Source organism: Sorex araneus, chromosome 3 (genome assembly GCF_027595985.1).
Source record: "Sorex araneus isolate mSorAra2 chromosome 3, mSorAra2.pri, whole genome shotgun sequence".
NCBI classification, from domain to species: domain Eukaryota; kingdom Metazoa; phylum Chordata; class Mammalia; order Eulipotyphla; family Soricidae; genus Sorex; species Sorex araneus.
The window spans coordinates 97,841,064-97,855,027 of NC_073304.1; the positions used below are offsets into that span (position 1 = coordinate 97,841,064).

The 13,964-nt window shown below is 41.5% G+C and overlaps 1 protein-coding gene across 4 annotated transcripts in view; it reads left to right on the forward strand.

Moving 5' to 3' along the window:
• HMG20A (high mobility group 20A) overlaps positions 1-13,964 on the forward strand; it is a 92,837-nt gene that overhangs the window by 44,567 nt on the left and 34,306 nt on the right. For 2 of the 4 annotated variants that reach the window (XM_055130984.1, XM_055130985.1), the window contains one exon: positions 9,517-9,606. In XM_055130984.1, the coding sequence (XP_054986959.1) occupies positions 9,518-9,606 (89 nt within the window). In that variant the 5' untranslated portion in view covers position 9,517. Of the gene's footprint in view, positions 1-9,513; positions 9,607-13,964 lie in introns of all 4 variants that reach the window. The other 2 variants (XM_055130983.1, XM_055130981.1) reach the window with 1 other exon arrangement.

Genomic DNA, 13,964 nt, shown 5'->3' on the forward strand with positions numbered 1-13,964 from the left:
ATATATAGATAGGAACACACACGCACGCGGGCACACATCTTCTTTCTTCCTCATAATTTGCCTTGCTCTGCAATCTTCTCTGTCCACTATTAAGATTACTATATCACTGTCATCCTGTTGATCATCAGTTTGCTTGAGCAGGCGCCAGTAACGTCTCCATTCATCCTAGCCCTGAGATTTTAGCAGCCTCTCTTTACTCGTTCTTCCTAGCAGTGCCGCATTGGGGGCTCTTTCAGGGTAAGAGAAAGGAGACCCATCATTGTTACTGTATTTAGCATATCGAATACACCACGGAGAGCTTGCCAGGCTCTGCCTTGCAGGCAGGATGCTCTTATACTAGAATTAACATACTAGAGGATATATTTTTTTTTTTACAAAAAAAAAAGCAAAAAAACTAATTCTGGAGAAATCTTTTGGTGCCTTGAGAAACCTGGCTCTGAAGCCCAAGTAGAAGGGATTCAAACACTCCTGGTAAGCCATAATTTTGGTCAAGCACTCTCTGTACCTCAGTGGTTTACATATGTAGAAACAAACTGCTGGTGCTATGTCAAAAATACTTTTGAATGTGAAATACTCAAATTTGTTTTTAAACCTAAAACAAGTTTTTAATTTCCCCCTTGATTTAAATACCATGGTCTACGAAGTTGTTCATTATACATTTGCTACAGGCATTTATTATTCCAACAGCAATTCCAACCACCAGTGGAACCCTCTTTCCACCACCGCCTCCATTTTCCCAACCCCCAAAGTCTGCCCCATTAGCAGGCACAAAAATGTATTTTATACTGGTTGTTACAACTAAATGGCTAATGGAATTATCAAAAAAATACTCCAGTAAAAGAAAATTTGTGTAAATTGTATCTCATCGTGGGGTCATTAAGTTCTTGTCTGAAGGTTTTAAGCTGTTCCTTGCTAGTTGAGTGTCCTGTGTTTAAAGTTCTTGTTTACTGAGCTTCAGTTGGTTTCTGTTTACTCTCCCATCTACTTTAGTGTGCTGCCACTGGGATGTTAGTATAGAAGAATCTGGAGGTGTTGTGTGGCCAGAAGGGCTTATTAGGCAGCAGTTGTAGATGTAGGTGTGACTGGGGGGCTTCCAGAAGTGGGGGGCACCCTCCCGTACTCTTAAGACCCAAGTTCTCAGCCTGAAGACCCATGTACCTGAAATTTTCACCAGTTTGGCATCTCTGCAGCTTAGTCCAAAGGCAGTGAAGTTGGCCCTTTGAAAGGCTCAAGAGACAGCTGTGGGGTGCGACTGCCACTGCTGGGGCTTCAGCAGGGCAGGTACATCGGCACCACCTCCCGAGGGTGTCTCATAGTTTTCTGGCAGGAGACCAGAACCCCACCCCCCACCCCCCGTGAGTTTTTGTGGATTGTTGATCTCTCCCAAGATTTAGCTGTGAAATCTGTAAAGCTGGGCTGATGTATGAGCTTACATGGCAGTGATTGTGGACATAGGTGTGGCAATAAGGGAGTACCGGAGGCTACCCATCCCTACATGAATTTAATTCTTTGTGAAGATGGGCAAATAGGGGCTAGAAAAGAGTACAGTGGATAGGGCACTTGCGTTTCATTCAGCTGACCTGTGTTGGAACACCTCCCAAAGTGATTTCTGAGTGAGTGCAGAGCCAGGTGCAGCCAAAAAAAGGTAAAAATAAATAACAGTATATAAACAGTATATAAATAAATAACAGTATATAACAAGTAGGTCCCTACTACTTGTTAAGTGGCTGTTAAGATAACTATTCTATTTTGATTGGTGTTAGCTTGATAGGCATCCTGTCACTCTCCATCACCTTCACTTTTGGTCTGTATCTTCTTGTTTAAAGTGAATTTCTGATGGTCAGCATGTAGTTGAGACTTGTCTACCTTGACCATCCCTAGACCATTGATATTAGTCAGATTCACATTTGTCATGTTGGTTACTGGTTTTGATTTGTTGTTCTTTGGCTTCCACAATGACAATGTTTGTGCTTTGGTTTCTACTAATTGATTTCTTGTGATTCCATCTGCTCTTACTATGTCAAAAACAATTTGTTCACTTTTTTAATGGTTCCCTAGAATTTTCAATATACCTTTACAGTGAATCTGGGTCTACTTTCAAATAGCATACAGATAACTATAGATAATTCAGGTACCTTATTGCTGATGCCAACTTTCCATCCTTTGTAGTGTTGCTGCTATTTATTTTTTATATATATAAGCATGTGTGTATTGTAGAAGAACACAGAATCAAATACAGTTTGCTATTATTTTGTCAACTGTATGTTGACTAAGAATAAGAAAGCAAAAGTTGTTCTTTTGCCTTCACTTAACTCATTTTCTAAGGCTTTTCCTTTCTTTATATAAATCTGAAAGTTTAGTCTGTATCATTTTCTTCTCTCTGAAGATGTGAAAGTTTTTGTTTTTGTTTGTATTGTTTAACACTTTATGCAAGGCAACTCTACTGAAAACAAATTCTTTCCATTTTTATTTTTCTGTGTCCGTATTTTCTCACTTCTGTAAGCTAATTTCACAGTATACATAAACATTTAGGTTGTTAGGTTTTTTCCCCCAATACTAAAAATATTTTAGTTCACCCTTTCTCCTTGAATGTTTTCTGAAGAAAAAAATCTCCAGTAAGGTATTTGGGGGGTAGGGTCACCTGGCTTCTTTCAAATTTGTTCTTAACTTTTAATTTCCTGAAGTTTTATTATAGTATTCTTTCCCCCTCCTTACATTCTGTCTGGTGTTCCTTGAGCTTCTTCGGTTTGTGGTTTGATGTCTGACATTAATTTGGATAACTGCTTCTATTGATGTTTCTGTTGTTTCTTTCGATGGTGTTCTCATCAATTGTAACATTGGTAGTTATCCCACAGTTTTTAGTTTATTTTTTGTTGCTGTTGTTATTTTCTTCGGGACCACACCTGGAAATGCTCAGGGCTTGCGCCTGCCTCTGGACTCCAGGTTCACTCCGCCCAGGGACCATATGGGCTGCCATGGATTTGGCCCTACCCACTGTACTGTCATTCTGGCCGCAGTTATTTTTTGTTTTCATTTTATTCCCGGTCATTTTCTTCTCTTTCCTTTTCAGTTTGTTGTATCCTCTACTATTGTATTATTCATCTATTCCTGTTATCTGGTTTTTCCATCAAACTCCTTAACATATTAAGTATAATTTCTGAAAACTCAGCACTGATATTTTCAGTGCAACTCATATCTTATATTTGGTCTGTTGCTCATTTGGTCTCTTCGAACTGTGTTGCTTGCCTTTTAGTGTATCCTGTCTTTTGTTGTTGTTGTTGAAAGGCAAATATGATGTCTTGGGTGCAAGGAATCATGTTCTATAGTCCTTTAATAATGCAGTGGTGATGCCAGAAAGATAGTACTGGGGTTAAGGTGCTTGCCATCATCCCCGGCACCTCATATGGTCACCTGAGCATCATCAGAAGTGATCCCTGCACTCAGAGCCAAAAGTAACCCCTGAGCACCATCAGGTGTGATGAAAAAGAAAACATTGTAGTAGTAAGACATGGGGAAAGGAGAAGCTTACTATAAAGGTCTTAGTCTTTTGGCCGGTCAGTGAGCCAATGCCCCTACCCTGTGAACTTTGCCAGGGCTTCTCTGGTTATTTTTCCCTCTCAAGTGAAGCAGGATGGTTGGAGGGGCCTGAAATGTGTATTTCCAGTACCCCAAACAAAAAGGTAGAGGAGGCTGAAGTTGGTAGTTCCCTAACACTGCTAAAACTGTATTAAGGATATGGAGAATTTAAAACCCTCATACATTACTAATAGAAATGCAAAGTGCTCCAGAAAACTGGAAATTGCTCAAAATGTTCAAAGTTACAGAGTTGCCAGATGACTCAGAATTGAAAACATGTCCTCTAAAGCACTGTAGCACAGTTGTCCCAATGTTCATCGATTTGCTGGAGCGGGCACCAGTAACATCTCCACTGTGAGACTTGTTGTTACTATTTTTGGCATATGAATACCCTTCGTTGAGCTTGCTAGGCTCTGCCGTGTGGGCGAGATACTCTCAGTAGCTTGCTGAGCTCTCTGAGAGGGATGGAGGAATCGAACCCGGATCAGTCGGGTGCAAGGCAAATGTGCTGTCGCTCCAGCCCTCCTGACACGCTCTCTCTCGGTGGCTCTCTGCCGGGAGGATGGGGACGGTCGTAACCCCAGGCGCGTGTGGGATGTTGGGGACCTGTCTTGAGGACCCTTCCCGGCTTCCCGCCACCTGAGCCCCCCGCCTGGGCCCTGTGCGCCGGCTCCCGCTGTGCACCTGGGGGTGGTATCCCGGCGTGGCTGTCGCCCTCCCACCTAAGGCGCCCGAGGCCAGCCCGGTGTCTGTGGCCTCGACGCGAACGGACTCCCCACCCTCGCTCCTCGCTCGCGGGTCCCCATGCCCGCTGGTGTCAGGCGTCCTCGCTCTCGTCGGGGGTGGCCCGGTAGGGCCCGGAGTCACCCTGAAGTCGGAAGGGCTGGCGGAGGCAGAACCGGACCTCTCCCTTCTCCCGAGGGTTGCTGTCCTTCGCCCCCTCTCCTTCGGGGCTCAGTCCCCTCCCGGGAGGGACCCATGGTTGCTCACCTCTCCTCTAAAGCACTGGTATCCAAACGTTCATTGGCTGCATTATTCACTATAACGCGAAAATGGAGTCCTAAGTCTGTCGGCTAATGAATGGATGAACAAGACTTGGTGGAACACTACAGTGGGGTACTAATCATCCTTAAAAAGTAATGAAAGGGGATAGAGAGATGATTCGCATGGTAGATAGAGCACATGCTTAGCACATACAGGGGCTGAGTTTGATCCCTGCCATTTCATAGCATCATGAAGACTACTGGCCATAGCCCTGGCAGGAGTGTGTCCCTAACCCAGCAGGCTGCACATCACCACATGTGGCTGCAGGCTCCCAGCACCGTTGGATGTCGTCCCTATTAAAACAAAAAAAGGAATGCTGTGTGGATGCATATTATAGGGTGATGAGCCTGGAATATTTTGTGCTAAGTAAGCCAGGCATAAAACCACACATCTTTTATTATTCCTTTTATATAAGATGCTCAAAGTAAAAGCAAAGTGGAGGCTGGGGTGATAGTACATGGGTTAAGATGCTTGCCTAATATTACCCAGGTTCCATCTCCTCATATAGGTCCCCTGAGTCCCACCAGGAGTGATCCCTGAGCAGAAAGTCAGGAATAAGCCTTGAGCACTGCCAGGTGTGACCCACAGACAAAAAAAAAATTAATTAAAAAAAATTTTAAACTACTTCATTTCTTGGGACTGGGGAGGAGGGTAGTTTGAGGTGTAAGTACCAAGATTGAGGGTGGGGAGCATGATGAAAATGTTAAAAAGTCAATTACAGTGTTATACAATTTATAAATATATAAAAGCTAATGAATTACTAACTTTTGTAAGGTGTTTTATCTGAATCATGTGTTTTTTAAAAAGTGAATTAGGGTAACTTGATGTGAGTCAGGGATGCAAGTGTGATAGATATGGCCAAGTAGGGGGATCTGGGGGCATTCCATTTTAAGTTAATTAAAAGGTTTCACAAAGCTAATGTGACAAGTGAGAAATAGCCTGAGAACATGTAGAATAACTGCTGAGATCTTTAAGAACTCATTTGTGGTTTTTAATAATTTTACAGTAGCAACCTTTATTTTGTGATTTTTTTTTCTCCTAATCGTCTTGAGCTAAGCTTCAGAATTGGTCAGAATTGGGATATAGAAGGCAAACAAATAAAAGGAATTGAGATATTGGCAAAGAACATTTGAAGTGTAGCCATGGAATATAAACTGGACAAAAAAAGGAAATAAAGTATCACTGAATAGCAGTTTGTATGGTGAAAAGTCGTTTGTAGTAAAAGTGATTGAGAGAAGTGACATGATAGGATATAGTAAATGGAAATTTTTTAATTTGAGGTTGGTATGGCCCCGCGGCATGGTTTTAAAGAAACTGGGAATATATATTTGTTGCAGGGAAATTGAACTCAGAACTTCATACATGCAGTACAAGCTTTACCAGTGATCCCTAGAACTGTGAGGTTTGCTTAAGGATTATTGTAAGTGAAATGAGGGCAGAATCCCACCTCTCAACTCTGAAGCATGTGGTTGGGAGAAGGTAGTAGGGCTTAGCCGTCTTAATGAAGCGGTAAAGCATACATAAAGTAAGAGAAGGGCTAATCTGGGGAAATAGAAATACATATTTAGCTTCCGTGGGCTGGAGCAATAGCACAGCGGGTAGGGCGTTTGTCTTGCATGCGGCCAACCCGGGCTCAATTCCTCCGCCCCTCTCGGAGAGCCCTGGAAGCTACCGAGAGTATCTCGCCCGCACGGCAGAGCCTGTCAAACTGCTCTTGGCGTATTAAATATGCCAAAAACAGTAACAACAAGTCTCACAATGGTGATGTTACTGGTGCCTGCTCGAGCAAATCGATGAGCAATGGGATGACAGTGATTGTGATATTAAGCTTCCAAAACAGTCTCAACAACTGTTGATATTGTCCCTCTTGTTGAAAATATTACTAGAACCATCTTAATTGAGGACTAGTTCTTTAACTCAATCTAACTTCCTTTGTTTTTGCAAAACTTCAGCAATGTGCTGCTTATGATTTGACTCATCATATTACTAATAAAAAGAATGTGTTGATTTGCCAATAAGTGTCTCATTTAATATAATTCTTCATACAGTTATTAAAATATCTTAAGGTGATACTCGGTTTTATGTTTCGATGTTTTGTAGTGAGTGATTTGTATTAGGAAGAAGTTCTGGATTCCAGATCTAAAATTCAGACCTGGTTCCAAGTAAAAAAGCCTAGTGTAATACCATCGTTTTAGATCCCTAGTTACAAGCATTCACTGGCTGCAAGTAAACATCTGCATGGTATACTTATTGATAGAAACAGCAATGAAGAACGAAACGTGTTGCTTTGCCTGTATACATCTTTCTCTCCTTGCCTTTTCCAGAGCAGCATACACTGCATTTCTTAAGTGCTTTGCATAGAATTTTTGAGTTCATCCTGACCTCTGTTAGTACTAGGACATTATCAGGCACAGATGCTATGCTGAGGGCTTCCGGCCGTCAGTGACTTGGTAGCCGTGATTCAGCTTGAATCACACTCTCATGGACCATATGAGGAGCAGAGTCTTGCAGGGTCACAGTCATATTCTTAGGAATCGTTTTCTTTTCCAACAAGTTGGACTTATTCAGAGCCTTTGGGTTTCACTGGACTTTTTCCTCATTTCCTTATTTTATTGATCTTGGCCCCTTAGCCTCCCACCCACTTATTACTCATTTCTCGGGGCCTGACTACTCAGTAACACTAGAGGAAATATATCTGAAGCCATATGGGTTTAGGAAAACAAACTTAAGAGGGAAGAAAAAAAAGAAAGCAAGAAACGTGTTCTCTGAACTTCCTTTGTTTATATGATCTGTTTATATGTTGTTAAGGCTGTGTTGTCCAGCTGCCTCCCCATATTTCAAAAATGACTAAAGATATCTGGAAAACACTTCCGAGGGTCATGTTGGCATAGTGAGTTAAAAAAAAAAAAAACTATCTCTCACCAGAAAATATCTCCTTCTGAAGTGTGAGAAGGACACCAGGAACTTCAACTCTTGAGCTTCCTGAAAGCCCATTTCCCCCCTAGACTTTTAGAAGGAAGTAATTAGATGAGTCCTTTTAAAGTTCAGGGTAAATACCTGAGTGTTTTGTTTGGGAGACACATCCAGTGGTACTCAGGGGTGTTCCTGGCTCAGTGCTTGGGGGTCATTCCTGGTGGTGCTCAGGAGACCACTGATTGCCTGCGATGGAGCCCATGAAACCCTGCCTCCTGCATATAAGTCATGCATACTAGCCCTTTGAATTATGAACGTTTGCTTGTTGGATACAGTAGTCTGTATGACATCTAATGTGTTTTCCATGTAAAGTTAGCAATCCTAAAATGAAAACTTGGACGCTAATCTGGTTTGTGTATGAAGGGAATTAAAACGTAATTCTACTTGTATCAGGGTTATTCTAGAAAACACCTAGAATGGAATTTTGCAGGACCTGTTCTTCCTGTTGGCCCCCTCCCTTGAAGGACTTGAAAGGGATTAGCATGCACGTGTATTACTGTGTAGCTGTAAAATTCTCGAGCTTCCCTCCACGTTCTACCCTCCACTATAAAAGGTGAGAGCTAATAGAGACACCGTTTTTCACATTAAGTTATTTATGGAACCTTGTCTGCTACATAAAAAATTTAGAAGGAAAACTAAGAAAATAAAGCACAAAAAAATAAAACCTCAGGTTACCAGTTGGGAAGTAAATGACTCTGTTGAACATTAGAATATGGTTTCACCGTCATCGGCACTTTCTTCCCATTTCCGCCTCGGTGGGTCGAAGTCCCGGCTCTGCCCGGCCTCGGTGCTTTCCTCTTAATTGCTTGTTTCACTCCATCTCGTGCCGCAGCAGCAGCACCTGAAATAACTGCTCAGGGAGCTCCTAAGTGAATTCTCATAATTCGCCTCGCAATTCTCCCACTTGATTGAGGCACTCTTTTCTCTGGAGTGGTTTACAGTTCCACTTAAGTGGCTGGTGTTTGGGGTCACAGTTGAATGTTTTGTTTGAATATCACTTTCATGATGAATGGAGGGCTGCTGCTTTTAGCTCTATGGGGTGAAGCCCTTGGTGGTAAGCCTTGAAAGGGAAACGTCGCTCTTTGTAGTGATAATGCTAAATGAAATTACCCTCTTCATCACTTTGTCCTTTTATCCTTTCAGTCTGACGACCTCAAGTTCTTGTGATTTATTTGTTTTCTCCAATTAAGCTTAGTTGTTTCCTGGACCCAGGTGCATGCTATTTCCGTAGTTGGTCATAGCAGAGCTGGGGAGCGTATTTCTGACCTGGAAGTGTGGTTTCTTTATCTCAGAACCACATCAGTAGGCCTTCATCCGCCACTTCCTTTGCATTATTTCCTTTTGGCGGACTCAGTTTGTCTTCATTTAACCTAAGGATGATTCATCTGGGACTGAGAACTAGTAATTCTGTAACAACAATATCTTTCTTTATGTACATTAGTATTACTGCACTCACCACGTTGGCCAGCTTATCCTTTCTAAAAAGTTCACAAAGCAAATTCCGTTTAATACTTCATTCACAGTCACCCAGTGGGTTAAGTCAGTCATTTTGCCTATCTAAGATGGCAGAATTCTGTCTCAGAGGTTGAATGTTTCAGGTTGGCAATGCTTCTGAGTTACTTTGCTTAGCAATTTTTGTGTAAAATAGATTCTTGAAAATATTTTGAATGAACCAAAAAAGGAATTTTCCAACAAGCCTCGATTGTTAAAAATCTGGTTTTAGTCTGGTCAGTTGTTAAAACCAAGGGTGCCTATTAGTCACAGAATTTGAATTAATGTGTCCTAGTCAAGAAATTTTTTAGGTCATTGTCTATTCTGTTCTTGATGTGATTAAGTTACAGTAAACTGGCTTTTAAATGCGTGGAACTTGAACTGGAAGTAATTAATCTGCTAATTTTTTTCCTTCTTTCTTTCATTCAGAAGGATGGACACCTTGATGACTAGTTCCACTCTACCTCCCCTTTTTGCGGATGAGGATGGCTCCAAGGAGAGTAACGAGCTGGCTTCCACTGGGTAAGCAGCTACTTTGGGACACTGGGTCTTTGCTTCAGCTTCCAGACAAGGCTGGTAACAACTATGGGAGATGCAGAAGAGGCAGCTGTAGATAGGCTAGAAAGTATGCTGTTGGATTTAGCAGAGGAAGTGAGCACCATTGTCAGCTGCTTTGTAATTGTTACTCAGCTTCTTTTGCTCTGCTCCTGTTCCTCTCAATCCAGAGTAGCAATGCACTGGACCTAGCAGGTTTCAGTGACTCCCAGGTAAGACAATCGCATAGACACCATTGAGTAAATAACCATGATGGGGCAGATTCTGAAAATCAAACACATTTTCTATTTGAATCAGCACTAATATGAAAATCCTTTTTCCCCACCGGGCCAGCAATACCGGGGATCCAGACGGAGGAGGTGCAGCCACCACACCCTCTCCAAATGGAGCCCCGGCGACACTGAGCAGCAACTAACACGGCTCTGGGATGCGGGACTGGGACAACTCCAAACCGACCTTTTCTAAAAACTGAAAACATACAATCTTTTAATGGAAAACTAATTATCAAATGCTTCCTTGGTAGTAGGGCTGTCTTTCTTGGGGGGAAACTCCAACAACAATAGTGAGTTTTGTGTTGAAATATGGAACGTAATCAAGGTAAAAAGAAAATGAAGTGAAATTCATCAGTTATACAGTTAGGGGTGGAGGGGCGGGGGTGGGGGGTATATTGGGGTTTTTAGTGGTGGAATATGGGCACTGGTGAAGGGATGGGTGTTTGAATATTGTATAACTGAAACATAAACCTGAGAACTTTGTAACTTTACACATGGTGATTCAATAAAAATTTTTTAAAAAATCACTTGCAATACTTACACATGAAACAGAGGTATCATAGATGGTAGAGCTGTCGGGCTTAAGCATTATAATACAAGAACCATGTTTGGTCCATGTAGCACTACTGACTTTAGTTGCATACTACATATTTTGTTACATTGCATTTCCATTTTTATCCAACTCTATACATTTTAATTTTCTATTAAAAATTCCTTTTTTATCATGGGAAAAAAAATCCTTTTTCCCCAAAGTCTAGATTTGTATTTTTGGTTGGGGGAGTTTACTAGGGGTTTTGATTTCTGGACCACATGCTATGGTGCTGGGGTCCATTTCCAGCAGTGTTCACGGGATTGTACAGTACCAGGGACCAAACCCGACCCCCTGGGTAGGCCCAGGCGCCCTACCCATTATACTGTCTCTCCATCCGTAAATCATACTTCTTAATATGGTTCTTTATTCACGATGCCTAGGAGCATTAGCTAACTTCTATTTCTTTTTTTTCTCATCTTCTTTCTCTGTTTTCTTTCTTTTTTTTTTAAACAGATAAAGGACTATAGAAAAGGGCTAAAAGCAAATCCCCTTTGCTTGAAAATCTCTATATTCCACTTGAGTTTTTATCTTTTTTATATTTAGAAGTTATTTGCCAAGGAAGAAATATATTTGCCAGTAGATTGAAGTGCTAACTAATCCCTAAGATGAATTATTTTAATACTCTTTAGAGCTCTTTTAAAGAGACTGCATTTTATAAGTTTCCTTCCCTTACATTCATTTCTTTTCTCGCTGATATCTGCCTTTTGACCTTAATATTCAGGTAAAACTGTTCTTTAGGATTTTTCTAAAGGCTGCCTAGTTACTAAGTCTAATTCATTCAATAAAGAATTTCCAGAGCCAGAGTACCATGGGTAGGGAGTTGGCTCTGCACGCAACCAACCTGGAGTCAATCCCTGGCATCCTATATGGTCCCTTGAGCACTGCCAAGTGTAATTCCTGAGTGCAGAGCCCGGTGATCATGCTCAGAGGTTTCTGAGCATGATCAATATAGCCCAAAATGAAACAAATAAATAAATATATGCAAAGTGTTAACTATGTGGGGCATGCTTGTCTAAGTACTAAATATAAAAGAATGACCAAACAGATGAAAATCACATCTCCTGTAGAGTTCATAGTTCACCAGAGAAGTCAGTTTAAAAAAAAAAAAGTAAAATATGTAGTGCACTGATAAGGATTCACAGTTCAGCAGAGAAGAGGGACAGTAAGAATCTGGGTACAGTTTTATTGGGGGGGGGAGGTGGGACATTGGGGGCCATACCCAGCAAATCTCAGGGCTTATTCCTGGCTCTCTGCTCAGGAATCACTCTTGGTAGGGCTCCCGGCACTATTTGTGGTGCTGGCAATCTAACCTGAGTCAGTTGTGGGCAAGGCACATGCCCTACTCTCTGTATCGTGTCTCCAGTCCTGGTTTTAGATAAGATGGCTAAGAAAGACTGTAATGAGAAAGAGATTTGAATCAAGATCTGATGGAAGGAAGGTAACTAGTATGCAGTTATCCAAGGAGAGTATTCTAGGCAAAAGGAAGTGATGTGTAAATCCTCAGTGGTTTTTTTTTTTTAACCTTTTAGAAATAGCCTGGAAGAGGCCATTGTGGCCAGATCAGAGGAGACCATGTGGAGGTCTAACAGAGGAACATATTAGTCCTTCTCAGACTGTGAAGTACCTAAACATTCCTAGAGAAAGTTTTGGGTTAAGGCCAGAGACTCTCTGTGTAATAAACTTGCAGATAAAGCCAGTGCTATACATGTCAGATCCATACTAGATTGAGCAACAAGTGAGTAGATCCTGCAGGATCTCATAGGTCAGAACAGGCAATGTTTTACTATTTAATGGATGTGGGAAAACCCTGGAGGATTTTTAACAAAATGATATGGCCTGGCTTGTTTTTTATTAATTTCGCTGTAGCAAGCTAAAAAGATAGCAAGCAAAGGTTAAGACGTTTGGATTGCTTGCAGCTGCAGCCACAAAAATGATGAAATCTTTACACTGTATGTGGTCCCCTGAGCACCACCAGCTTTCCCTCCCACCAAAAAATACTTCCAGTGAATTTTATATTGAGAATAGAATAAAGAGAGTAGAGTATATAGCTAGAGATCAAGTAAGCACCAAAGTAATTCAGGTGAAGGATAAGGACCAGAGGAAAATTACACGACTTTGACAACAAGTTTTTCATGAAGTAATAGTAGCACACATCTAATTGGAATGAGTTTTTAAGATAATGGGAACAGGGAATATTGAGAAATGCAGAATTATTGATATATTTTAAAGGCACACTAGACAGGATTTGTCAGAAAGAGGACACGAGAGGAGAAAAGAGAGGAGAAAAGCAAAGGGACTCTGGGATTGAAGGATAGATTTGCCAGTAACTTTGATAGGAAACTGAGTGGCTAGGGAGGTTTACCCACTGTGCTATCTCTCCAGGCCAGTCTGGAGACTTTTAAACTTGAGGTGTGTAGTAGATATCCAACAAAGCTTTCAAATCAGCAGCCTGATTTGAACTTTATTCCAGTTCTACAGCTGGGGAGATCCATAGAAAGAAACTCGACAGTCATCAGTATGCAGCTAATCTGTCAAGCCATCAGTACATTGCTAACATGTCAAAATTCTGGACATTCAGTTAAGATGAAGTCTGATAAATGACCTTGGATTTAGATGGAGATCATTGTGACCTTGGCAGGAGTTCTAAGTAAAAATTCTTTGGGTTGAGCTTGAGAGAGAATGGAAAGTGGGCCCGAGAGATGGCTCAAAGGACTGGAGCACATGCTTTGCATGTTGCAGGCCTGAATTTGATCCCAGGTACCACATGGTTCCCCAAGCACCACTCCCAAGCAGTGAGCTGGGAGTAGCCCCTAGGACCTCCTGATGCACTGCTCCCCCCCCAAAAAAAAGGAGTTGGGGAGCAGAGGAAGAGAGAATAGAAGAAGAGAAATTGAAGATAAGTATAGATGTGTGTTTGTGTTTGTGTGTGTTGCCTGGGATCAAAACCAGGGCCTCCCACGTGTAAGGCAAACGAGCATAAACAGTTCTTTCCTTTATAAACAGTGGAGCCAGTAAGTATAAACAGTTTTGAAATGGGATCCAGAGAGTGTTTTGTTTCACTTTAAGATAAGTCTAATAATGCCACATTTGTGTCCTGAATAGGGTTACTAGAGGAAATTAGAGGAAAGATCGGTGATGCTAGAGAGGCTGGAATTGCTGAAAACCTGTCTTTTAGAATGTGGGACCCAGGGCACAAATAGAAGGGTTGTTGCTTTTAGCTAAGAGTATGGACAGTCCATTTATAGAAACAAAAGTCCCCCACCTTTTGTTGTTGTTTCATATCCCAAATTGTCATCTTCATGGCATTTGACACCTTTGACCATCGTTTCTCATTTCCCATCCGTTTCAACCAGGGAGTCAGGATTGATACTCTTTCCCAAATTTAGTACTTTTATTTTACTAAAATAAGAATACCCAAGAATTAGTATTTAAAAATTGATAGCACAGTTGAAATGAGAATG